The sequence below is a fragment of the Amyelois transitella genome, chromosome 23, assembly GCF_032362555.1.
Source record: "Amyelois transitella isolate CPQ chromosome 23, ilAmyTran1.1, whole genome shotgun sequence".
NCBI classification, from domain to species: Eukaryota; Metazoa; Arthropoda; class Insecta; order Lepidoptera; family Pyralidae; genus Amyelois; species Amyelois transitella.
The window spans coordinates 7,562,547-7,590,169 of record NC_083526.1 but is presented as its reverse complement, the minus strand read 5'-3'; the positions used below and the strand labels follow the sequence as shown (position 1 = coordinate 7,590,169).

Below are 27,623 nucleotides of genomic sequence, written 5' to 3'. Positions count from 1 at the left end.
AAGGCTTACAAAATAGGGGAGCCCCTCTTGTACGAGTAAGCGATGGGCTAGCATATTTAAATCTTAATTCCATCATTCAAAGCCCTACGCTTAACGTGGCCTTTAAGTATTTACGAGTTTCGAGACTGTTGCCTGTCCTCCCAGAAGGGATATAGACGTGATTATATGAATGTATGTATGCCCACAACGCAGAAGTGGAAGTTTGGTTTCTACTCCGGAATGTTATTAAGTGTTAAGTACTGGATGTTTTATTATGTAGGTAAGTACCGTACTGAAGGCAAAGAAGGTTAACAAATAAAACTAAAATCGAACAGCTTCATAAAATAAGTGCTTTATTGATTAAAATTAGTAGGTATTTAAGTATATACTTTGAATGTAACGTGGTTAAAACAAATCTATCTCATAGTGTTTCTATGAACGACCACTATTTACATAAGTAAACAAACTATTGAACCTTTTCAATAATTCCTGGGAAAATATTTCTTGCACAATTTATCTTCGTAATATTTTCGTAATAAGTCTTTATCTTCATCCTACAGGCAACTGTGACGGGCTTTGATTACAGTCGTCGCCAATCAAAGTTAAGACTTAAAAAATAGTCAGTAGAAGGATAAACACCAACTTTTGAACATGAAAAAAATAAAGATTTAAAGAAGATAAATTGATATTATATCATTATGCGACTTTCCCACAATTGCCTCCAAAACTGTTACAATCCAATACATACAAATATACAGCGAACTGCGAATTTTCAAACTCTAGACGAAAGGCGAAGGAAGTCGTCTACGCTAAGCGGATATACCTATACATCTAGAATTGCAAACCAATTTAGTATTATTTACATTTAACCAAACTATAATAAATATTAGAACCTTATACTCTCTGTACAGCGTCGTAACTCTTAGACATCGCATCAATTAAATTTATTTATACTTTTGAACACAGAGGAGATACCACATAGATACCAAGCTTTTCCTCACACAGTAATATTTAATGGTACATTTTTCATGTACTCGTAATATCATTACTTTAAAATAAGTATTCTTATATTACAAACTATGTAAGCGCCACAGACAGTTTAATACCGTTTTATTATTGTGTATGCGTTGTAATTAGCTTGGACTCTGCACAATATCTTCTCTGCGTATTTTACTTTTTTTATTTCGCCAGCTGGTCGGGTGTCAAATGTTCATACATCCCACCTATAATTACAAATTATTTCCTAACCGATCGTGGCCATCAAGATTTGTATGGCATTAGTCTTCGTGTTCCCTAGGAGTTAACTATTAGCCCTTTTACACACAATAGGGTACCGGACAGTAATCGAAAAAAAATCTAAGTTGTGTTTTAAAATAAAGTTTTTTATACAAGAACATCACTTAGTAAAGATTTTTAAGAAATAACAATGATTTATAATTTTAAATCAATAAATAAAGTTGCAAAAATCCAATATTTTTTATCTGTGCAGCGTAAGAACCCAAACACCAATCACAGTGGGTGACGTCATACCTCAGAAGTGATAAGTAAACAACACTGCTTTGTATGTTATTTCGAGTTATTCTACGATTTTTAGCATTTTTCTAAAAATATTTAATTGTAATTAGTTAAGAATTGAAGGACTTTACTCATAACAGAAGTTGTCGCAAGTGCTTGAAGCCGCCTATATCAAGCTTTTATCATGGAACAAGGTTAATTAAAGCCGACAATAGAAATCTCTCAAAAGATTGATATTTTCATGGTCGGCAGTTTCTTTGCCACTAATACCGACTTTTATTTTGCTGAATTTCGCAATGTGAAAACATTTGTGTAAGTATTTCAACCTCTTTTTGTTTATCTTAACAACAGAAATGATAAAAAAAATAACAAACGAAAACATAACCTAAAATAAAACTAGTTTCATTGCTTACAAAGTTATTTTCACATATGTTTTTTTTTATGATTTTAAAGGTTACATTATTATGGGTTTTGCATGTTTCTAGATCTGCGAGAAAATACTTAAATTATCCAAGCACTGATCACTTGTAATAAGGCTTGTTTTCCAAACATATGACGTCACGCGATCTGAATTGACGTAAAGTGCTGTTTTCGCGGCAATTTTAAATAAATTACGTTTTTGACGTTTTTTAATACTCCAAAAGATTTATTTATTTAAAATAATATTTTTTATGGATATATAAATAAATAAAGATTATTTTTAAACACAATCTGAAAAGTTGTCCGGTACCCTATTATATATTATGTATTTTGAACTAATGATTTGTAATTTATTAATGGATATAAACTGACAAAGACACGCTATCCTAATTGTCTTCAAACCAAATTGTGCTTTTGTCAAAATTAAAAGCCACATCATTTGGTTTGAATTCGTTTTCAAAATTTTCAGCATAATTCTTTTTTGTCTTTGAATGTCTACCACATCAGGTAGCTGCCATAAAAACTAGTGAAAAGGTACAGTATTAACTAGTTAGCACTGACCATATATTAGTGCTTAGGAATTACCAAAAATTTAAAAACTAATTAAATTCAGCGTAATGGCCGGTCGTGTTGGTGCGACGCATCTTTTCAACATATATCCGATGGAATCTATACTCCATCACATCACTTTTAAAACAAATTCCAAATGGAAAAGGAGTTATAAAATTTTTAATTTAAGCTATCGTGTCATCCCCAATCCCAAATTTGTTTTAGATAGGGGAAATCATATAACAAAGAACAATGAATCACAAGATACCAATTAAAATCAGACCAAGATATTACCAACTCTTTAACAAAACCTGAATATATATTTATGCTAACAAAGAATGTTGAAAAACGTCTTGCACGACCCTCAGCCAAGTACCACAAGCATTTATTTTATTTACTCATTCATAAAAATAGCATCAAAAACGACCCATTCACACCAACGACAAACCCTCACCGAAACAGAGGGCAAATTATTGTCTACGCGAAACAAAATACACACCCAAAAGTATGCCTAAAAACATTCGCTAGCAAATTGGACCTTATTACAATCGTGTTAAGGCTCTTATTAGTCATTTTAGACGTGTTTTAGAGTCACTTTTAAGCGTAAATTTTCATACGAATTTGTTTCAAGGGAAAGTTACATTATATGAAAATTACTGAACGCTCAGAGGTGAGTCTTAATAAAAACAAATCGTGCAGTAGTCTCACTGTCGCACGTCATTGTACACTTGTAGTTTCTTATGAGAAAATAAACATCGCTTTATCATATTATTGCACTTTAGCTTTCCAACGGCGGCCAGAAATATCATTTTGTACTAGCGACCTGACCCGGTTTCGCCTGAATATTACACCACACACTTGTTTCTTCTATTACATATCACGTTTTACATGTACATACATTTCAATTAATTTTGTCTAATTTCATTCTTTGCAGCTAAAAAAGTAAAACGACCGATTCAAATGATACATTAAAGTATCTGGGAATCACTTTTGCACTTCATTTTCACTGGTATGCTTGCTGCTCCCTGTGTGGGATATGTCTTTATTACTTAGAAATTTATTATATGTATGTATGTGCATATACAAAATGTATTGTTCCTCTTTTGGTTATTTCACTATATTTCTCTTTTAGCAAATTCTTTTGCCGTTAACTTCTTTTTTATCACTGAGAAATTATGTGTGCGTGTGGTGTAGGTCTGCGTGTGTATGTAAACATGGTATTTCACTCTACTTCTTGAGAGTGAATCCATCGTGCATGTGTGTGTGCGGTGTCAGTCTGTATGTATGTACACAGGGTGTATTACTAATCTTTTTTTCATTTCATTTCACTTCCATATATCTTTTCCTCTTCCTGAGAAACTAAAATTATTTGTGTGTGGTGTAAGTCTGTATGTATATATATATACAGCGTGTATCACTCGTCGTCCGTGTCCGCGTCGCTGGAAAATCCCTCGGCGGTTCGCAGTCGCGGGGGAAACGGGCCCCGGGCTTGTTGGCTGTAGAAGATTACGATATTTTATTATCATCAATCAAACAATATTCATTTATTTATAACATCATCTATTGTTACATTCTAAATTTAACAAGATCAGGAATTTACTCATACGAGCTTCTCACCAACATGTCATCGATATACAACAGTCACGAATAATCTTATTCATCTTCTTTCAAAATATATTAACGAGGAAACTGTCTGATTAATTTTAAGTACATGAAATTTGGCATGCAGATTCCTCATATGGTCTAAGGAGTGCACCGTGGAAGGATCATCTGAAAATCCCGTGTGAACGGAAATAAGGGAACCACTAATATCCCGCGGGTGTACCCCAGTGAAGCAATGAAGATGAGGTGAATGTGTTTGCTGATGGCGGAGGGCGGAGGGCGGAGAGGGGGGAGGATGTCAATCAAACGCACGCGGCGCGGCGGTAGTGGTTGAGCCACTCCTGCAGCATCTGCGCCTGCAGCAGCGCGGGCGCGGGCAGCTGCTGGCGCGCCGCCAGCGCGCCGCCGCCCGTCACCACCAGCGACATGAAGCGCCGCACCATGCCCTCCTCGTCCGCCATCTGCGAGGGGGACACCAACTTATTGAAGGCGACCTACTTTATTTATATAACTATATTTCAATATTAATGGATATGCTACCATAGTTCTGCCCATAGCAACGGTTGTAACGGCATTGTTTTGTTAGAATAAAACATCAGATTTAATTTGATTGTAAAATATTTTTATTATTTGTTTCCATCAATGTTGTGCATTATTTTTCGTCTCTTCGGTTCCCCTTCTTTCTCCTTTAGTGTATATACAGGGTGACATTTAAAACAACTGCATCCTTTTAAACATACCCATGCTTCTGAGCTGTTTGAGCCTATTTTTATTTAAATTAAACGTCATCATTTTCACATTTAAAAATCCCTCAAAAACTACGTCACACGCTTTATTAAAGACCAATACTACAAAAAGAAATCAAAACTAAACATGTAAATAAATGTCTGAAAAATATTAATAATAAAAAAAAATATAAATAAATTATTTTTCTAGTATCAAGATAAAGTAAAGTACAGAGTTGTCGAGATCGCTCAGCTGAATGAATTGTGTCGTTGACCTCTGAATCTTACGCGTCGCTTTTCCGCCGGCCGGGGTGATGTGACGTATTTAGGATCGTGGATTTTGATACTTTTATTTTTTTTCGTACTTTCTGAAATATGAACCGATATTTTTCTTTTAACGTTTTTAAATATCCTTTAGATGAGTACACTTAACAGTTCAATTTATGCAGTTGAATTAAAAGTCACCTGTATATTCCTGAACCTTCACTATACTTCCTACACAAATCTTATTTTTATAGTTTTATATGTCCCATTGCTAAGCAATAACCTCCGGCCATGATCAGCCATGAACCACAGACTTTCTTCTGTCTGTCGCTTAAACTATCGGTATTAAAAGTCTAAAAATATCAGTATTACAAAACCTAAGAAAGCTGAATTCTAAAGGTAATAAAAAATAAAGCTACCCACCTCGTCACAAGTGAGAAAATGCACAGGTAACAGCTTCCCGTCCGAGTCCGTCAGCGGCAGGTATATGCATTCCTCGTTGTCTTCTTGTTGCTCCCTGGAAACAACAGGCAATACACTTTCGTGGCGTTTGTCAAGGTAACAAAAAATAAGGTGCCTTATATTTAAAGTATTCTAATAGCTTAGGAAATAGAAATGAGATTTAGTTTAACGATCTGTAGTAAAGCTGCGACAGTAACAGCGAAGTAACCAGATCGTGCAAGCAAATTTTCTATGGATTAGATTGCTACGACATCGTCTCGCGGACGATTTTATTATTATTAAAACTAGAGGCCGCCCGCGACTTCGTCCGCATGGAAACCCTATCAATCCCGCGGGAACTCTGGGATAAAAAGTAGCCTATGTGTTATTCTGGGTCTTCAGCTACCTACATACTAAATGGTAATCGGTTCAGTAGTTTTTGCGTGAAAGAGTAACAAACATCCATACAAACTTTCGCCTTTATAATAGTAGTAGGATTAGCGGCAAGTAGATACCTATAGTATATACTGTGGATAACTGTTATAGAGTAGAGTAGGCATACCTGCAGATGTACGTGAGCTTGTGGTCGGCCACGAGCGCGGAGAAGTGGCCGCGCGTGTACCCGAGGCAGAGAGGGGACTTCACGCAGAACTCGGGGTCCCACAACAATGGTAAGTAGATACCTGTCACGCAGACAAATCAGTGAGGTATTAAGACTATTCCAAAATTAATTTCAATACATAGTACAAGCTTTGTCTCCACACATCAACTGCATTAGTACACAAAAACCTTTGTGGTTTTAACCTAATGCATTATGTGTACCATTGTAATTGTTTTTTTTTTTTTGTAATGATAATAAATAAAAAAAAAAATAATAATTTAGGGAGGCACAGGGTTCATTACATGTGACAGACAGACCTTGGAAGCCGGCGAAGCCGAGCGGCTCGCCGCGGAAGGAGTGGACGCGCTCGACGCCGTAGACCAGCAGCGGGCGGCGCAGCACGTGCGCCAGCGCGAACACGTGCAGCTGCAGCAGCGCCGCGCCCGGCCGCGCCGCCGCCGCCAGCTGGCGCGCCCACTCCGCGCGCAGCTGCGCCTCCGACGGCGCGTACTGCAGCCGCGCCGCCTGCGCGCGCTCCCACGCCTGCCAGCGCGCGTAGAAGCTGCGGCGGCGCATGCTCCGATCAACATTTGCCTCACCAAATAATACATTCAAAAAAGAATTGCACGGTTTGTTAGATAATAATATAACAGAACGTGGTTTACTTTCATTTGTACTAAAATAAGCATATTTTTGGCGATTTATCGTTTAAAAATACAATAATTTTTAAATACTTTTCGAAACGCACTGTGATTGGTTACAACTCCGGTGACGTCACAATGAAGTAAACGTCAACTCCTCCTGTGTAGTTTGTGTGTTATTAATGTTTTATCCCAGATATTGAGCTATTTCGTGACAGTGAACTATTTCAGCTTCATTTTATTACTTTAGTGAAATAAATCCCTAGTGTTTGTATTCAAAATGAACAAAAATTTTGTGCGTGCCAACAACGCAAACCTACCTGAGATTGATGCATTATGGTTGCACTTTTCTTCAAAAACAACGCGGATTATTATGGTACGGATTATTAAGAAATTATTTATTTAAAAATCTTTATGCCATTTCACACAAAAACTTTGCAGCATTTTATTTAACCGGCAAATATAACCAAAATTACTGTTAATACTGACATTGTACCTAATGATAATCAGTTTATTTGCGTGTGATGTCACACAGGTTATAGAGCGTTTTTGGAGCGCTATTTAAATTTCAACCCTTATAATTGATTTTTTATTATAAACACTGCATATTTCTCGGAAATATAAATGACGTGTGTTTATTATGTCATAAAGAATAATTTCAAACCATTTGTAAATAACAGTCAAATAGCCTATTCCGACCAAGTCTGTCACCTTGTTCACGAACTTTGGCAGCACATTTTCCTTGCCATAATTTCCGATAAATAAACATGGTGATACAGCCGTTACCTGCGGTGCGCGTGCGCGAGCGAGTCGGCGAGCGCGGCGCGCAGCGCGTTGTGGCGGTCGGCCACGCCGTACGCCGCCTGGCTCAGCGCGTCCGGCAGGCAGTCGCCCGCCGACCGGTTCCACAGCGCGTACAGCCGCGACCCTGCGCACAAGGGTGGCGATATGAAGCAAGCTATTACGACGTCCATGCGAAACAAATGGAGTGATGCTGTTCTTTTTTCTATTGCTATGCTGCAGTGTAGTTTGTTCCGCACTTCCGCCGCTTCTTCTACGCATGCGTAGTTATAATTAGATTTAAGTGATGTGACGTCAATTAGTGATACCTTGTATCCAATTTTGAAATTTGACAATTGAAAATAAAAATATTGTATTCTATTGGTGCCGGAAACCCTTACCAAGAGTGACGGTGAGCTCGTGACTCCAGTTGATGAGCAAGTCCGTCTCCAGCGTGTGTTGAACCTCCCGATCTAGCAGCTCCGAGAATAATTGCTCTTGGATAGCCGCCGGTAACTCCTCGATTTCTAAAAGGTAAAAAGAATGCATTTATGAATTAATAAGAATAAGATCACACTAACAATAATGGCAAAGATTTAGTGGCAAGAAAGTATTTATTAACAACATGAGCTGTGCATCGATAAATACTATATGTATGAACAAACTTAAAGTCACGACTTTATCCCTTGTGAGGTAGACAGAGCCAACAGTCTTGTAAAGACTAAAGACCATGTTTAGCTGTATGGTTTAATGACATAATCGAGATTCTAATAGTGAGAGGTTACTAGCCTGTAGTCTACAACAAGAATCTCAAGCTTATAAGCCTTTTTCGACAACCATGGGAAAGATATGGAGTGGTCCAAATCTAAGGTTCCGAGAGCCTTTTTTTCTTTTCTATATTATGGCTTCCACCGGAGTTTCGGTGATTCTGCCAATGTCATGGTTTGAAGAGACACGAAGTTACAAAATTGGACGGTATACACCGAGAACCTTACGGAGATCGCATTGATATGTCAGTCAATGAGTCTGTCAGTCATTAGCTACCTGCGGGCAGGGAGAACGTGCAGAACTCGTTGATGTAGCGGCACGGGAAGCTGCCCTTCTTCACTCGGATGCAGCTCGCCATGTGGCGGCGGATCGCTGCGGCCAAGTCCGGAGCTGAAAGTGTTAACAATGGTGAAAATGTGATACGATTTACTATTATAATATAACTTGATTTTATCAGCAGTTTCATTTAGCGCCATCTACAAAAAGCAACGAATTTAACGCAACCTACAAAAAGAGCAGTTAGTTAAAAGCAATTTAACTTACCAACGTAGGAAGGAGATCGCTTGAGCCCGGGCCCGCCGCCTGATATCCGAGATAGCAGGGTGGATAAGATGTCCTGCCTGTGAAACCTGCGCGGGAAACATCAATAATTTAGTTTACTCGTTATTGCACCACACGACACATTTGTAAAGTCGACTGTAGATGAAATTGGCCCCATTTCATTTTGCATAAATTGACATGTTATTAAAAAAGTATGTAAAGTATGCAATCAGGTGTAAAGCTAATCATTTTCCTGTTGTCCATAATACCTAATATGTTCATACAGGTAGGGTCACTGACCGTATGGCGAGGTGCACGAGCGTGTGGCCGGCGTCGAAGGCGGAGGCGCGGTTGAGGATGTTCACTTCGCTCACACTCAGAGCTCTGGCTGGATCTCCTCCGGCTCGGAGGTAGGCCTCCACGCTGCACACGGAGCCTTCCACCACGCCTGATGATACCGACCAGGTCAATAACAATAACATCCTAAACTAACTTCAACTCATAAACACACATTTTGGGGTCAGCAGTAAAGTTAATTGTTATTTAATTTGCTCATGTAAGTGACTTTATGCCTTTTTGGGTAAATAATAGTTATACAATCCGCAAGTCCCACTGCTTACCCTTAAGATATGTCCCACTACTAACCCCAAAAATCACATCAATATAAGAAGTTTGAATCGTTTGAAGCAATTAATATAATAGAATAATATGACTCACCCAAACAAGCCTGTAGCCACAGCCAGTCGACGTTGTTAGTTCGCCGCTTGGATCTCTTCCCGGCTTCTTCCTGCATCGCGTTTTGGTTCTGACCGTTACAGATCTCGTTTATACCTGTCAAATTAAATCACCGGTTTTACTGCATTGATACGTGGGGAATTGTATTGTAAATTCACGCACAGCTCAAACCGCTGGGTCTAGAGACTTTAAACTTGGCTTTTTTCTTTACGTGGTCTAGCGCTGCACTAAGAGAGGACTTCTCAAATATCCGCCAAAATTGTAAATTGACGTCCGGTGAAAATGCTGCAGTGCAGTTTGTTCCGCCGCTTCTTCTACATACGCGCTTTGGAAGCGGTAGTAATTACATATAATTAGATTTAAGTGATGTGTCAATAAGTGATACCTTGTATCCAATTTTGAAAATAAATCTATTCTATTCCCGCGGGAACGGGAATTATGGTAATTTTAATTTTACGCGGGCGTATCCGCGTGCTACCTCAAGTAGTATTACAAAATAGACTTTCAACTTGTAAAGAAAAATGTGTATTAATTTCGCACCTCTAACTATTGGTTATTTCTTGTTTAAAATTAATATTTAAAAGAAATTAATTTGTACAAACAAAATTATATATCTTCACACAACTACTTGTTCTAACATAAACACATATAACATTTACTTCTTGTCGCGGGGTTATCACGATTTCATTTAATTCAAATAAATATTAATAAATAAATATATTGATACTTACACAAAATACAACTTACCTACATGCTTTTGCAGAAATAATGATAATAAATGCATGTTCTCACCGAGCTGCGAATGTTGTACGGGCGCGGGGCCGCCGGCGCCGCACATCGCGCACTTCTGGGACTTCGGCCAGTTCTCGTAAGTGCACACCTGCTATCACAACTCAAATTGTACTCAAAGACAACTCCCTTCTTACATACATACATACACACATTAAATCACGCCTCTTTCCCAGAGGGGTAGGCAGAGACTACATCTTGCCACTTGCCACGATATCTGCATACTTCCTTTGCTTCATCCACATTGATAACTCTCTTCATGCAAGCTCGGCGGTTTCGGGTACTCTTGACCTGACCCATTACCAGGACGTCCTTAATTTGATCAAGATACGTTCGTCTAGGTCTTCCAACTCCGACCTTTCCCTCCACACTCTCCTTGTATCAACCTTAGTCAACCTGCTTTCATTCATCCTCTCCACATGACCAAACCATCTTAACATCTTAACTGACTGAACTGAGAAGACTGAAGAGCAAAATTTAGCTGTATGGTTTAATAATGGAATTGAAATTACATAGTGACAGGTTGCTATCCCATCGCCTACAAGGTTAATCTTAAGTTTCCTTTTAGTTGATAAGCCTATCCCTTAATCTACTTTTACGACATCCATGGGAAATATAAGGAATGGTACTATTCTAAAAAGCTGAAAACCACACGGCATATGAAATATAAGATTTATCAATCAATCTATCGGAAACTGACCGGACAGGACCACTTGTTGGCCGAGGAGGCGCCGGGCTGCCCGGGAGACGAGATTCGTAAACACTTCATCCTCTCCGCCGCGCCCTCCGCACCTTGTAACAAAATAATTACGACCAATTAAAATGACGATTTGCGAAAATTACGAGTTTGTGTTTATGACGAGTTACTACTTAAAGGAACTATACTGTTTTTAATATCGGATTTGTGGCGACATTCCAAAATATCACACGCCATAAGTCACAGCCAAGATTCTTAATCGCGCTTTCAAAGTTTCTACAGATTGCAGGATACAACTTCAATCTCCGACTCAATATCGTCTGTGGCGCGGTTCCCCGTGCATAACACGGCGGAAGATCTTCCCTTTGTGGCGATCGAGCCCAGACTACCGCTCCTGCTATAGGTTTGTAGCGGGAGCGATGATTCGGCTCGACCGCCACCAAAGGGAAGATCTTCCGCCAGGCTGGTGTGACGCCTGGGGAACCGCGGCTCCAACGATGTTGTGTCGGAGGTTGTGTATATAGCTCCAATCCGTGAAATCTCTGAAATCGCGTCTTAGATTCTTCGCTGCTATTGGTTGAACGCGTCAATTTCTTCGCGATGATTGACAGTTGTTGTGTGATTTGATGTTGTTGTCGAGTGGCGTAGAGATGTCGCCACAGGTTTATGTAGCAATATATTTATTTATTCATCATACAACTAGGTATACGATACAAGACAACTCACTGCACACTTCCTGCACGGGGAGCGCGCTGGCGCCATCTTGCAGCTTCAATATATCTTCATTGAGCAGGGGTTTCGCGCTGCGGCACATGGTGCACTGAAACCAACCGACGGGATAGGGGTGATGACAAGATCCTAAACCAATAAGTCAATAATATGATATAAAACACGTACCTAATGTAGTAATTGGCGTAAATATTTAGTTTTTATTTTGACACCATGTACATCACTTAATTCATAAAGTCCCCATATTTTCTCAAATCAAATCAAATCAAAATCAAAATCAAATCAAATCTATTTACTGTGGAGCACAGGTAAAAATATAATATAATTATATTCTCTGTCTGTATGTATCCATCGGGACGTGATAAGAAATAAAAATCTGTTGCGATTCGATCTGTGTTCTGATTCGAAGTTTGTCTTCATATATGTATGTTGCAATGTGGCATTGTTAAGTTAATTTCCTGTGTCTGGTCAAATCAAAACAAGACGTTATGCGACTAATCAGAATTCAAATTTATGGTTTACACGAAATTAAACACAACTTAGCCATGCCGCATCCTAAAGATTGAGCTAGCATACCCCAGGATTGGTATGCTAGCTCAAGCCTTAGGATTCCTCAAATAAACAGGTATTATCAAGCAAATTTCATTAAGTTTTTAAATCTGATTAGAGGGATCAATATCTTTTTACAACACATTCACACAAAATAATAAAATGACTCTTTTTCTTAACTCATGAAAAACTAATAATTGGACAATGACTTTAAATCGAACATTCAACCAAACTACAAATATTAGCAAAAAATATATTTAATCTACGAATGCAGCTTAATGACTTCACTAAACACAACCTTGAACCGTCTCTAGACAAACGATCTAGGTTGTTCACTCTGACACAACAAAAACAACAAGGATACAATTACAAGGTTATATACAAGAATGTCTCTATACTTTATAATGTATGTAACCTTGCAAACAGCACATTATTAATACTATTTATTTTAAAAAAAACATCGCTTCAAAATATACGTACAACTACTGTACACATAATCATGTCTAATTCTTTTGCGTAGGTGACAGCCAACTGTCTCAAAAAAACTGAAAGGCCATAACTATTTTTTTGTGCATATAGGCCATAACATTTTTTTTTGTGCATATAACTTCTCTTTTTTATCTTAATAGCCCATTTAAATTGTACAGTGTTTGCTTAAAGTACATTACTTACACTGGGCGAAAATAAGTCTCCACGCGATTACAAAAAAACCTAAGTTCCTTAGAACATAAGGTATTTTTGGTTGCCATAGTTGGCTTGTTACAGAGGAAAAACTTGCAAACACATCTAATTAAAGTTTACATACTGATTGCAAATAAGATAGGTTTAAAACAAACCTTGTAATGTGTCCTGATTTAATATATTAAAAATCAATCTAGCTGAATAAAGCCCTAATATTTATTTTAAAGCCTTGGCTCATCTTTTTCTTAACAGATAAGAATGTATTCCTGTCACTATTTGAACGTCAATTCCATCATAATGCCATACAGCTAAATGTGGCCTTTCAGTCTTTTCGAACACTGGCTCTGTTTACCAAGAGATATAGATATTTTTTTTTATTTCGTTTTATTAAAAAGGCAAAACAATAGACTTATTACAGGCAAATAAATTGAATATATATATAAATGAAAGTACCTTGCGAGAGAGGGGGAAGTTTTCATATGTGCACACCTCACAGGACCACTTGGCGTTGTTAGGGCTCTCTGCTGCAGGCAGCGAGCTTGCTGTCATCTGTAATTACACACATATTCTATTCATTTCCAAACTCACATGTGGTTATAGAAAACAGGGCAGATTGCGCAATTAACGGACTGGATTTTTTTATTCATTTGTGACGGGTAATGGACACATGGTAGGCAGAGACTCCATCTTTGCACGACTCCTGCGCACTTCTTTCACTTCATTCACTGTCATGACTTTATTTATGCAAGTTCATTAGTTTAAGGTACCATTAAGGTCAATGGTACACACATTGATAAAATGTGTGGAGTATAGATTTCGCCACAGTACCCCAAGACCAGGAAGTCTGAAGTCTTGGTCTTGCTGTGCAAGACATAAAAACTAAAATATATACCTGTATGTTCATCTAGGCATTCCCCTTCCAATATTCCCATTCACACTCTCCTTGTGTAAATTATATGGAACAAATTACACAGATTGAGTATATAATTATCTCTAGGCTAATATATGTCTTATAAACTTGTGATTCATATTTAAGGCAAATAGCATAGCATAGATAGCACTGCTACTATTTGACTCACACTTTCAGCAGAAAAGTTTGAATATGTTCAAGATTATTGACTCTACCCAGTACCTTCCCCTCAAGTATGATCTATCTAGTGCTATCATTAAATTAATAAGTTATTGCACCTAAATTTCATAAGAACAAAACTTATGCAGTAACAAGGCAAAAATTAAGTAACTCCTAAATATTGGCAAGTTGAAGAATTAACTGATAGATTGAGATCAGTCTGGAAAAGATGAGTAATTTTGGTTAACTAACCTGTCCAAGCTGTGCTTGTGACACATTAGTGGAGACATCCACGTGACCTCCCCCGCACTCCGCCCCTGGGGAGGCATCCTCCTCGACACTGGATGCAACCTTCTTGCTCGCATCCTGCTCAGCCTCCTCGCTCATTGTACCATAGATTATAGCATGGAGGGTGTAATTCACTCTACACTACACCCACACCACTATTATATTCGCATCATATGAGATTCTCTTATGAGGATTGTTAGCACAGGTGTGCGTTACGTTCAACTGGCGACGACCGATCATAAAAAATAGAATTAGGTGACCTGGAACCACATTATCACATATTCAAACAAATATTTCATTGCCGCAATGTGAACACTTCCGTGATGGCAAAATTGGGGACATTAGAAAATTTGACGGATCGCAAAAATATATATCGACGATTGAGTATTTCCGAAATGCTAGCACACGATAACACGAAACTTGGCATGCGTCGTATTGCAGTTTTTGGCTTCGTTACACAACATAAAACATCGAGGCATCAGTGCCATAAGGTCAAGAACTCATACCCTACGAACTTGTCCAAGACCAATATCCTGGTGAAACTTACAGTTATCCTACATGCCACGTTACATAAGCGATAATAATACTAGAAAGGTGAAAACAAACCTGGGGAACACGGGAAAAACACAAAAGAAACAATGGAGTAAAAGGCAATTATGTTTTTATACGGTATTTTGACAATTTTTGTGTCAATTTACGTCAAGAGTAGAAACGAGATGGCTGATAAATCTGTCCGTTCTGTTCATCCAGCATGTCACGCTTAGATGTCAAGCATAACAAATCAACAAAAGTCATTGTTTGTCTGTCAGTGAGTTGTACCATGCGTTATATTGACCAATCAATTGTCATATTTGTTGTATTATCCAATGAATTTACAGTAAATAAAGTAATCTATCCAATAATAAAAAACACAGAAAATCACGGATCCGAATTTGACGTTTGACAGCGAGAGCGAGATTGTAATTTTTCAACTCAATGGTTGTGGGTGGATAACACTGATAAGCCTATCGATACCATAGTTTTGGCCTCGATCTTTAGCTCGATGCTCTATAAACTATCGAAACTATTGCAAGTTAATAACGAAATACTTTAGGCCTTCCCTTTTCAAATTTATACTATCGGTGCTATCAATCATCCTTTAAAAAATAACCAACCCAAAAAAAAATTATAAAACCGCAAGTCCTTCGTGAGTCCGCGTCGAATTTCTATATCCCTTCAACCATTTTTTCTACGCGATAAAAAGCCTAAGTTCTTTCTCAAATTTAACTCTATTTCTGTACCAAATTTCATCACAATCTGTTCAGTGGTTAAGGTGTGAAAGCAGAATTTGTAACTCTTTCTGTCTGCCCGTTAGAAAGAGTTACAAATTCTTCGACCAAATCCACCAAATCGCAGAATTCCCTTTTGAAAGAAAGAAAGAAAGAAAAATATTTTATTTGATATCACAAACTTAACTATACTAAGTAACAGATTTTACAATTTGTGCGTTTTTGTGAATATCAAAAAGGCTTCCTCTCAGCATAATGTTGCGGTGGTAACCACAACGCTATTCTATTTTCATCGCTAAACGCAAAGTGAGGCTTCAGTCATGGAACCGTATTGCTAATTCAATTTTAATCGTAGATGGCGCTCTTATAGCTTATTTGTTTGTTTTTGTAATATCTTTATTGTATATACAAAGGCGGACTTATCCCATTTTGGGATCTCTTTCAGTCAACCATTGAATAATTAAAACGAGAGTTACTTGAATAGCTTGTTCCCCTGTCACTTGTTTCGACGTTTGTTAACGTGCGTGTAACGATTGTGTTAGCGTTAAGTGATTTTTGTATGTGTTTGATTATTGTTTACCGAGTATTCTACTAGGCAAGTTCAACAATTCATATATGAACTAAAAAACGTGTACCTACGTGTATGCTACGAAATAAGGAAGATCTAATGGAAAGACCTTGTAGCGGGAGCGATGATTCGGCTCGACCGCCACCTAAGGGAAGATCTTCCGCCAGGCTAGGTGTTATGCCTGGGGAACCGCGGCTCCCCAATTCTAAGACCGGCTGTCAAAAACATTATTAATCATCGATATTGGAATACATTCTTATTAAACCTTTTTATTTATACAACATATATGTTGAAACGATTTGTAGAATAAATATTATATAAATCTTAGTAAAATTGTATAGTATTATTGCCAGCAACATATTACGTATAGGTACATATCTAATTATTGCTTAAATATGTTGATGATCCGCGTCGGAATAGTAAAAAGGTTAAGTAGAGTGTACATGCTTCGTATATGTACAAAATATAGGTGCATATTAATTTATCCTTAACGTACAAAGTTCTGAATCTGTGATTATTTTCTCATAGAAAATTTCAGAATTTACAGATGGTAAACTGTATGCATGAAGCTTTGAAAGAGCAAGGAATGAAATTAAACGTAAGTAAAACTAAAACACTGGTTTTTGAAATGGAGAAAGAAACGACAGCATGTAATATTTTGATTGGAGAAGAAAAATTTGAACAAGCAAAAGAGTTGTGTGATAGTGATATCGAAAGGAGAGTGAGCGCGGAGAAAATGGTGAATGGAGCTTTGAATGCCTTTATGAGCAGTCAGTAACTATCCAAAAAGGCTCGACTGGCTGTGCATAAGGGCGTGTTGTTCCCGACATTAATGTATGCGAGTGAAAGTTGGGTATGGCAAAAGAAGCACGAAAGCAGAATAAATGCAGTAGAAATGAGAGCGTTAAGGAGTATGATGGGTGTGAAATTGATTGACCGGATAAGGAACAGCGTGATAAGGGAATGCTGTGATGTGAAAGAAGATGTAGTTACAGGAATAGAAAAGGGTATATTTTGATGGTTCGGTCATGTGGAGAGGATGAATGAAAGCAGGTTGACTAAGCAGATATACAAGGAGAGTGTGGAGAGAAAGGTCGGAGTGGGAAGACCTAGACGAACGCATCTTGATCAAATTAAGGACGTCCGGGCAAAGGGCCGGGTCAAGATTACCCGAAACCGCCGAGCTTGCATGAAGAGAGTTATGAATGTGGATGAAGCGAAGGAAGTATGCAGAGATCGTGGCAAGTGAAAAGACGTAGTCTCTGCCTACCCCTCTAGGGAAGAGGCGTGATTTAATGTATGTACATACATAAAATCACGCCTCTTGTATGTTAATTTTCAGTAAAATGTTCACATGTTATCCTAGAAAACTCTGTCGGATTAAATTTTGGACGATGTATTGCTCGTAGTAAATAGATGGTCTGAGATGTATTGCTCTCAGACATAGTCTAATAATTTTTGTCTTTATACTACAATGTAGAACTGCACAGTGACATTGTATGTCGCTTTAAATTATAATAACTTTTTGGTATCATAAAAAATAGAACAAATTACACTAGCGCCACTTTGATGGCTGTCGATCCCATAGTAAAGCAACACAGCACATTCGTTCGCGTTTGTCTGAAATCAGAAGATATGAATAACGTAAAGGACGTCTGAATCGTATGACTTGACCGCGAAGTGTATCGGTCTGAAAAAAGTATTTTTTGTCTACGCTCTGAGTCTACGGCGCCAACGGTTTTGAAAATGTTTCCAGCTTCTATTATTTTTTTCTTTTCTTTATATACGGGAAAATTTATTTGCTTGACCCTGAAAATTACCACGAAAGCGTGGCAACTTCCAGAAATAATTTCATAGCATACGTAGGTCATTATAAGTATCGCATCAGCGCTTTAATATTTTAATATAACATTGCTCTCTCATTGCACTCTTATCTGTTAAAACGCTTTTATATCAATTATTTAGTTATTTATTTAAAACTTTACTGCACAAAAAAATGTACAAAAGACGGACTTAATGCCGTTTGGCATTCTCTACCAGTCAACCAGCTGACCAAACAGAAAAAACTTTAAGTTGATGGTGCGATAAAGTGCACATGCATATTGAAAAATACATAGGTACCTACATTACAAAAAAAAAAGAATAAATACATACAAAATACATAATACACATTATAAAAACATAAAATATCAATTGATCTGCTCTTAGAAAGAACCCATTCACAGCATTTTTGAACGCACAGCGACTAGGAGCTCTCCTAATCATTTCAGGAAGAGCATTCCAGAGCCTTACAGCCTGAACCTGGAAAAATTTATCAATTCAATTCAATTTCTGGAAAGAATTATCAATTCAATCAATCAATAACTGAGATGTCATTGCTACTGGTTTCTTGAAAGATAGATTCCAAACAGAGCTTACTGTTTTTGTGCATTTTTAACCATCTACAAAAATTTCAGTTCTCAATTGTGCTCAATTCTTATAGTGGACTAGGGGATGCTTGCGGCTCCGTCCGCGTATATAGAAGAATCTTGTGAGCCCATTCCTGTGAAGATTTATGAAAACTATCTTTTAGTGCACCCCCAGACCACATAAGGCATTTACATGCCATCTCTAGACCCAGCGGTTTGGGCTGTGCGTTGTCTGTCAGTCAGTCAGTCCTCGGTAACGAAAGGGTTTTATATATTATAAGTATGTAGATAATTCCTTTTTTGTTATTTCTAACGCGATTTCTACAAGCCATCATGACCCAACTTAGATATATTTATACGCCGCCTCCGCTCCCGTATTTACCGTTCCGTTCCGTTTCCACATCTCCCCACCATTTTTTTTTGTTTGCAATTGCAGCTTTACAGCGGGCAATATTCTTCTTCAGATTTCTGTGCGCCGGCATCGCACGTGAACGTGTCGCAAAAATCTCTATAAATTAGTGAAATCACCATGTCGGACGAATATTTTTATGGTTAGTACTATTCTTTATTTCTTAATTATTCTGTAGTTGCCTATATTTGTGTGAAAATCTTTGTACTTAGCTTCTAAAATTGTTATGGATAAAAGCGTCCGCTTTGACACCCGGCTCCGGGCTCGCCATTTTCATTTAAATTTCGGTGTAATTACAATTTCTTTGTGTTAATATTGATTAAAACAGTTGTGTTACTTTTATATCCTTCGTAATTATTTAGCTACTTAATATGTAAATTATTTCAAAATTAATACGGGGTTTGCACTTTACTTGCCGCCATTTTCGTCAATGTTCAGGCTAATTTGTCATTGTAATGTATTTTAAACTAGATTATTTATCTAAAAATAAATCGCTGTTTCAGTGTAGGCTGAAAGCTATTGATTTTTGTAAAAATGTGGTCTAAACAGAAACATGCTATGTATGGCGCTAAAGCGCGTAATATGAAAGTATGGCGTCAAGCGTCCAGTGTTGTTTTTTTTTAATTATCATCGTTAAGGACTATATAATTGAGATTATTTCGTCAAGAGTTTACATATCTATGTATTTTTGGTCAACACTTGTGCATTAACTTTTGTGTTTTGAGGTTATAGTGAGTGACATTACTTATACGTTTTGGGTGTTGCCGGCTGGGCGTTGATCATACTTTAATACTGTGTTTCAGGTACCACATTGTCAGCGACACACCAGTCTGAGACATGGGACCCCGAAGCGAAGGCGGAGTACCCTCGCACCAACAAACTCCTCATCCGCCAAGCTTTACTAGGGCCAGAGGCTAAGCCAGATGAACTAAATGTCGTACAGGTTAGTACTCGTGGCCTTTTTCGAAGATGTGATAAAAAAAATATAAATAATAGTGTTATTTATTTCCCAAGTTCAGTCAATATTCTCTCTAATGGGCTGTTCTTTGTTTTATTGTTTATAAATCTTTAGATCAGTTTGTCATACCAATCTATTGTAACATGTGGTATTTTTATATAATTAATGTTAAACTAGCAGTCAATATATGGAAGATCTGGTTTTAAGTGCTATCTTCACAGGAATAAATGGATTCAATGTATGTTAATTTTGTATCAGACATGTTATTATGGTTTCAAAATTTTACTGCTTCAAAGGAAAGACTTAGATCACACATTCATTGAAAACTAACTTTATGTTGAAATTGTAACTTCCAGGTAGAAACAATGTCCCTGCAGGACTCCGTGAAGATCCCAGTTGCGGTGCTGAAGGTTGGGGAGACGAGGCATGCGCGTCTTGATATTGAGTTCCCAGATGCACCAGTTACATTCACACTTGTACAGGTGAGAAATGTCAATAAAAAAAAATTACCGAGTTGAGACCTATTTCAAATCTCAAAGACGGGTGATGAAAAATTGTGTACTTACTAGCATTTTGTTGGGTCATCCTGGAATTTTGTCTTTCCTAATTTTCTTCAAACTTTACAACTTGTACAGCTATCATTTACTTTCACAGCTGGTGTGAATATTAGTATGGGAATTGAATTTTAACAGTGCATCTACAAAGTACCAGTATGGCATAGTTGCCTCATTCATAAATGTTGGTAAGGTATGTCTTAACTGTTATAGATCAACCACAGAGTAAGAGAAAGCGGGAAGGTGGGGCATGTCTTATCAATGTCCATGAATAGACTGGATCAGCATAAGTTGAATGATGATAAATTTTTACCATGTGTTTAACACATTTGACGGGTGTGTGATGTCGTTTTGACGTCACTCTGCTCGCTTATGATGCATTTGAGGCATTTGTCTGACCACACAACTTTTATCATGGAATATACCATGATAACTTACTTATATTATGTAAAAGTTTAGCAGAAACATGTAGATTAACTACAAAGATGTTTCCAGGGATCAGGGCCAGTACATTTGATCGGCCAGCACCTCCTCGGAGCGCTGGTAGATGAGTTTGAAGAAATGGAGGAGATGGAGGAGGAAATGTTGGACGAGGAGGAAGGAGATGACTCTCAGTTCAAGGTCAGTTGGTAGTACTTTGTGCATATTTGTCTTTTCTTCGTGACTAACATTTTATACACCTTAGACTTGACGAATTTAGTTATCTAAGATGCATGATTGAATAAACTGTTACTGAACACATTTAAAATTACACAAGGATGTGTAATGTTTTTCATACTTAAAGTTGGTTGACAATGGTTTATATTTATAACAGTGTAAATATACCAAATGTTGTGTCCATATATAACAATCGTAAAAATTCAATGTAATAATAGATTAAAACTAAACCACAAACCACACTTTTAACAAAAGTTTGCACTAATGTGCTATTAACATTGTTTGAATACTGGTTGATTTCGTAATTACAATCTAGCTTCAGACCAGGTATTCTCTCAAGGCACTTTACTAAAATCCTTTATTAACAGTCCCCATGTGCATGTGAAATTACTATCAGTGGTCTGGTTTTGTGTGTTGTGTGATACACCAAGTCATCATATACTTCTATGTAGAGATTAACTCAAACAGTAACAAATACACATGATTCAGTAGAAACTAATTTGCAGGACGATGAGAATAAGCGGAAACCAACCGCAGGCAAGCGCAAGACGAATGAGGTACTGAAAACCTTCAACTAATTTAGTAATTCCTTGACTGTTGGCTTCATGTGTAGCCTGAAGTTGGAGTAATTCCATTCACCGTGTTGTGATGCGCAGGGTTCCTTCCGCACTTGCTCAACAGAGGGAAAAGGACCAAAAACTCAGTTTTTATCGACATAAAATATGACAGTTATCAGAATGCAATCATAAACCACAAACATCATATCTTCTAATGAAGTAATGATGTATTTAAACTTTATTAATTTATAAGTAAATAAAAATTAATTGGTATTAATCAAGATAAAAACTGTCATATTTAATAAACTGGATTGAGATCTAAAACCAAAATTATTCAAAATTGATCTTTCAATGAACACATTGGCTGTTGGTTTTCTGTATTCTCATTCTCCCTTTACCTTCTGCTAGCTTCGTCTATAAGGTGTAACAACATTGTTTGGAAAGGGCTAACTTTATGCCTGAACCATTCTGTACTGAATGGGTTCACTACTGTCAGTTACATGATTATACATGCATTTAGAGAAGCTCTAGTTTGTTGAAAAAGATGGTATTTACCGCGTACTTTCAATGTAGAATGCAATAGTGATTTTGTTATACCTTATATTTTTTAATTAGCCTTACTATTAGTAGTAGTAGTTATAATTAGATTTAAGTTATGTGACGTCAATAAGTGATACCTTGTATCCAATTTTGAAAATAAATCTATTCTATTCTATTGCAACTTAGTATAAGATTTGCACAACATCAGCAAACACGTCTAGCAATCTTTGGTCACTAGCATTCATGATTAAATTCTGACAGATGTCCCAAAGTATTCAGTAACTAAATCAAGCAAGTGAAATAGCATTCCTATGCCTACTTGATTTATTTGCCATCAAGAAAAATAAGCATGCTTTTTCACTTTAAATCGAGAATTCTCAACACTACTATTGTTTATAGGATGAGGACGACGAAGAGGGCGAACCAAAGGGCAAGAAGGCGAAAATGTCGAACAACGCCAAAGGCAAGGCCCCGTCGCCGAAGAAGAACGCCAAGAAGTGAAGCCGCCTGCGCGCGCTCGTCCCGCCGCCGCCGCGCCCGCAGCCAGCCGCGAGTGGTCGTCGCACGGGTGCCAGACTGGCCGTATGACAGACCACTCCAGTTTGGAATTGAACGTCCAATGTCCGTTTACTAAAACTATTTTGGGATAACTCATTTGGAAAGACTTTGATGAAAGTTTTTGTCTTCAATGTATAATTTTTTAAATCCACAATTTGAACGCATTGTTTTTAATAATCATTGTTACTTACAAACACGAACCAATGTTAGAAGAAATATTTTAAGACTTAGGACGGGATTGGCGGCGGCGGTCGGCCCGAGCCCTTAGTTATAACTACATAGCGTGGTAATTAGCATTATATCGACTCGCGTGATTGAGAGAGTGAACGAGTGAGTTCGTGATATCTGGTCTTACATTGGTACGGCCCACGGTCGAGGTATATTCAAGACTTCATCCTTTGTGGTTAGTGAGAGATCGCGTGTAATTTTTCCTACTTTTTTTGTCTAAAATTGTTTTCCATTCCTTACTGTGGTATAGCGTTATGGATGTCAAATTTAATATTTAAGTGAAACCATACAGACGTATTTTTAAGTTAAGACTAAGCATAATCAGTGTACTTGTAAGGCATTGGTCATTTGTAGCGTTAGCAGGGCGACATGTAATTGAATTTTTCTAATGATTTCTCATTTCAAAATGAAAAACTGATATCTATTATAGTTTGTTTGTACATATACATAAAACATAAGGACGGTAATAAAATGAAACATTTCTAAACATACTGTTGATTTTTATTTCTTTGCGTATGTGTTTCCAACACACTTTACCCTCTGGTTTTGGTTTCTTTATGCTCTCAATTTAGTTTTGAACTTATTTTTTGCCAGAGTTCAGACATTTCTAGTCCCTTTTTCGGGTTTAATAATAGGACAGCATCAAAACTCATTAAATCCGATATTGTAACTTTCCAACACCCTCGCTTGTCCACGAACACTCGGTAACAATCCAAACTTATAAATCATTAATAATCCATCAGACATATTTTGGAAAAATATTCCAACACGACGTCCGTTCCGTCAAAAAAATACAGCAGTATTAAGTATAGGCAGAAAGGATAAGAATAAATCGGGATAATAATATGAAGGGATAGGGTTCCCAGCACAGCATACAAAAAAGAATAGGACCACTCCATCTCTTTCCCGTGGATGTCGTCAAAAGGGTCACTTTGAATCTCAATCTATCATTAAGCCAAACAGCTGAAGGTGACCTAACAATCTTCTGTTTGTTGGATCTGTCTACCCCGCAAGGGATGTGGACGTGAGTATATGTATGTGAGATAGGATAATTATTTCCAGATAACCAACCTCTACTTTTAGTGGTAAGCAAGAGATGAGGCTTAAGGGCCCGTGCAGCGTGATGCCGAGTTCATCCGACCTAGGTCGACTACCAGCGGTCGGCAGGCTGCACTGCGCCGTTTAATATAGTACCCACTTCATTATAATTTGTCAGACGAAGTCGGCGGCACTTTGCACGGACCCTAAGGTGGTGCAGGCAAGTTCGAAAATATGGGTTTCTTGAGCAAATCCCCAATTTTATGTATCGGGAAAGTGATGCGGGAATTCCAAACATTCCAGATGAGAGCGTCGGTGATCAAATCGGTAAGGCACCGGTTCAAATCCCATTGCGGCCATGTACCAATGACTATTTTCGAAGTTATGTACATTAGTTTGATAACTGATGGTCTTACGCCGAAGGAAATCATCGTGAGGAAACCTGCACATTCAGACTTTATGTTCGTTTCGTATAAAAACCTGACACACTCAGTCTAGGATCCATGGTCAAGAGCTTACCTTGGGCTCCTCTGTAGAGTGATAAGGACGCAACCGACGGCCTAGCACTATAGCCAGGATGAAGAAGCACGGATGGAGGAGTCCCTGCCCATACCGCGTCGTGAGAACGTCAGTTCCCTCACTGAGAGAGAATGAAGGAGTAAATCCTTAGAGTAAAAAGCAGATGATGGAAATGCGATAGTGCTTCTACGAATACTGAATGTGGTGAATGGAGACTTCAAACAAACTTCTAACTTGCTCAGAGTTAGAAGTTGTGTCCAAAAGTGCTCGTGTCGGTGTATAGGCGTGTTAGTTCCAACACTAATGTATCGGAAAAGTAGTGGAAATGAGAGCGTTAAGTAGTATGATCGGTATAGAAATTTGTGACAGAAAAGTAACAGAATGATGGGAATGTTGTGATGGGAATGTTGTGATGTGAAAGAACTGGAATAGAAAATGAATGAAAGCAGGCTGACTAAGCATATACTATGACTAATAAGAGTAAATGGTAACCGTGGAGCGAGAAGGCCTTGGCGAAGTAACTACCTTCTTCTAATCGGGGGGGTCTTGGCGAAAGGTCAGTTCAAGAGTACCCGAAACCGACAACCTTGCATGAAGCGAGTTATGAATGTAGATGAAGCGGAATAATGCAGAGCTCATAGCAAATGGAAAGTTGTCTCTGCCCACCCCTTTGGAAAAGAAACGTGATGATGTTCCACACTGAGATGAGAGATGGCGCGTCGCGTCTTCTGACTTTGTGAAGTGTGTGAACTGAACAGAATTAATAAAAAAAACTGCGATTGAGGTTCTAACAAAGAATCACTTCTGATGTCTGGAAAAAGATACACAAACAAATATATTCAACAAATTTAATTGCAAATCATTTATCTCTTATCCAACAATGCTTTGAGGATCATATTCCTCTCGCGTTGTATGTCATTGGAGTCCTGCACGGCCTGTATCAGCTTGTCAAACTTGTCTGCACTGTGCCGGTCCTGCATATCCCGCATCACCTTCCTGATATCGGATATTGTCTGGCTATCTATATCTTCACCAACGCTGTTCTTTCCTTTAGAACACAGCTGACAGACTCCTTCTGATCCATTGTTCTCCACTTTATTGCACATCGCACAGGACCCCTCAAAAATTTTCTCATAGTAAGAATAGTATGGCCACTTATTGCACTTCCCAGTCACAGCTTTCTGTTCTCGCAGTCTCATGTAAGTTTGCTTCAGATTCCTAAACTTACGGTCACACTCCTCCGCCGTCAATCCCAGTTTAGGGCCAACCAGTCTCCAAAATTGTTTCCTTTTCCTTAGTGGATGTTTAAACTTTTCCAAATTGTCTATTACAAATTTTAGAAGCTTTATTATGTAATTATCAGTTTGATTTCTACAGTTAAGTGGGATCCCATTTCTATGTACCTTGGTATTGCTAAATATTGTTTCAAAATCTTCATAATACTTCCATTTTGTAACTGCTCTCCCTGTATCAGCCCTCATTTTCAGTCGAATATATGTCTGCTTTAAATTCCGGAACTTTCTATCACAATCACTGGCATTCTTTCCTACAATTTCTCCTATTTCTTTCCATAATTCCTTTTTTTGGAAACTAGGGCTTCTAAACTTGTAAGCAATCTGGGAGTATGCATCGATTAGCTGTTTTATCTTGCTGCTGTCCCAAGAACATATATAAGGGTCATAATCATAAAATATTCTCTCAAAGTATTGACTGTAGGGCCACTTGATTTGTCTCCCAGTGCTACTTTTCTTCTCCAGCAAAGTGAAATACCTTCTCTTCAGATACCTGAATTTTTGGTAACAATTATATTCAGTTGTGTTCATTGCTCCCGCTATATCTTTCCAAAGGTCTCTTTGTACACAATTTCGGTCTTGAAATCGGTCAAGATTCTCAATGTAGAGTGTGAGTAGCTGCCGAACCATCTTATCCTCCCAGGGCACCAGGGCCGCAGAGGACAATGTCTTACAATCTTTGAACACATCATCACAGACATTGTAGTGAATCCATTTTATATTTTTACCCAATCTTCTTTTATTTGACAATCTTACATAGGTACGTCTAAGGCTTTTGTACTTTTTTATACATTCAGTTTCGCTAATACCAACTATAGCAGCAATCTGTTCCCACATAGTTCTATCCTTGTTGTTGGCATCTTTGAAGCGATCATCCCTCCACAGTGAAAGGAGTAATTGGACTTTATTTCTATCCCAGAAATTGTCAACATCGACTGCACAGGTATTATCAATTGCTACTTCATCTTTTTGTTCTTGTATATACTGCGGTTGGAGACCAGCATCCACTATAAACCTTGGTTCATGCCCTGCAACTGCATTATATAAATATGATAATTAAATTTTAACCTAAAGATAATTTTTTATTCTACAAGTAATAGTATCATTGAAAGAAAGAAAGAAAAATCTTTCTTTCTTTCAATGATTACATTTTCATTCATAAACATAGAAATAAAAAATAAAAAAAATACATGATGCGACCAAAAGGGTTTCCACTCAGCATATGCATGTGTATGATGAGGTTGAGCATTGCAGTCATAATTTTCCTACCGGGGAGTTAAGTGTGCACCTATGTCAAGTTTTTGATGAAGCAACTCCCGTTCGCCTTTTTTGCATGGAAACCTAACCCAATAATTAGATCATGGTTGTCATAACTACTTACTCTGAGGATTCTGTATTACGTTGTTGGTACTAAATATAACATTGCTCTGGTCTTCGCGAACCACGAACCAGTAACTAGAATTCTGCGAATTCAAGTCCATTTTTAATGTTGTGTGTAAAGAAAATCTGTTCGTCTTGTACGTTTTGGAAAATATAAAGGTAATTTAACTTCTTAAACAATAAGTTAGCATTTTATTTGTTTCGAAAATAATTATTCCAAACAACAAAAAAGCAAAACAAGCAAGCGAAACAGACAGTACTTTGACTGTCTGTCAGTGTCAATGTCTACTAGTGATGTGATGAATCAATCCTTCTCCTTGTTTCAAC

At 37.8% G+C, this 27,623-nt stretch overlaps 3 protein-coding genes across 4 annotated transcripts; 1 reads left to right on the top strand and 2 right to left on the bottom strand.

Annotated features, from left to right (window-relative positions):
• Nucleotides 1-306: 306 nt before the first annotated feature.
• Nucleotides 307-15,285, bottom strand: LOC106139955 (ubiquitin thioesterase trabid). The gene is made up of 17 exons (XM_060950959.1): nt 14,969-15,285; nt 14,327-14,622; nt 13,459-13,554; nt 11,773-11,866; nt 11,050-11,141; nt 10,353-10,440; nt 9,543-9,656; nt 9,126-9,273; nt 8,829-8,914; nt 8,562-8,675; nt 7,919-8,044; nt 7,524-7,665; nt 6,414-6,658; nt 6,058-6,178; nt 5,478-5,571; nt 4,378-4,526; nt 307-3,959 (listed from the first exon to the last, which is right to left on the bottom strand). The coding sequence occupies exons 2-17, from the start codon at nt 14,459-14,461 to the stop codon at nt 3,878-3,880; spliced, it is 1,926 nt and encodes a 641-aa protein (XP_060806942.1). The 5' UTR covers nt 14,462-14,622; nt 14,969-15,285; the 3' UTR covers nt 307-3,877.
• Nucleotides 15,286-19,037: 3,752 nt separating this feature from the next.
• LOC106139958 (nucleoplasmin-like protein) lies at nt 19,038-23,558 on the top strand. Of its 2 annotated transcripts, XM_013341468.2 has the most exons (6): nt 19,038-19,157; nt 19,819-19,958; nt 20,330-20,455; nt 21,023-21,148; nt 21,691-21,741; nt 22,681-23,558. In XM_013341468.2, the coding sequence occupies exons 1-6, from the start codon at nt 19,136-19,138 to the stop codon at nt 22,780-22,782; spliced, it is 567 nt and encodes a 188-aa protein (XP_013196922.1). In that variant the 5' UTR covers nt 19,038-19,135; the 3' UTR covers nt 22,783-23,558. The 2 variants fall into 2 exon arrangements, with proteins under 2 accessions (XP_013196922.1, XP_013196923.1); XM_013341469.2 differs by lacking the exon at nt 21,691-21,741 and having other exon boundaries at nt 19,121-19,157.
• Nucleotides 23,559-25,458: 1,900 nt separating this feature from the next.
• Nucleotides 25,459-27,545, bottom strand: LOC106139957 (uncharacterized). The gene is made up of 2 exons (XM_060951087.1): nt 27,298-27,545; nt 25,459-26,950 (listed from the first exon to the last, which is right to left on the bottom strand). Exons 1-2 carry the CDS (start codon nt 27,395-27,397, stop codon nt 25,488-25,490), a joined length of 1,563 nt encoding a protein of 520 aa, XP_060807070.1. The 5' UTR covers nt 27,398-27,545; the 3' UTR covers nt 25,459-25,487.
• Between the last annotated feature and the right edge of the window lie 78 nt (nt 27,546-27,623).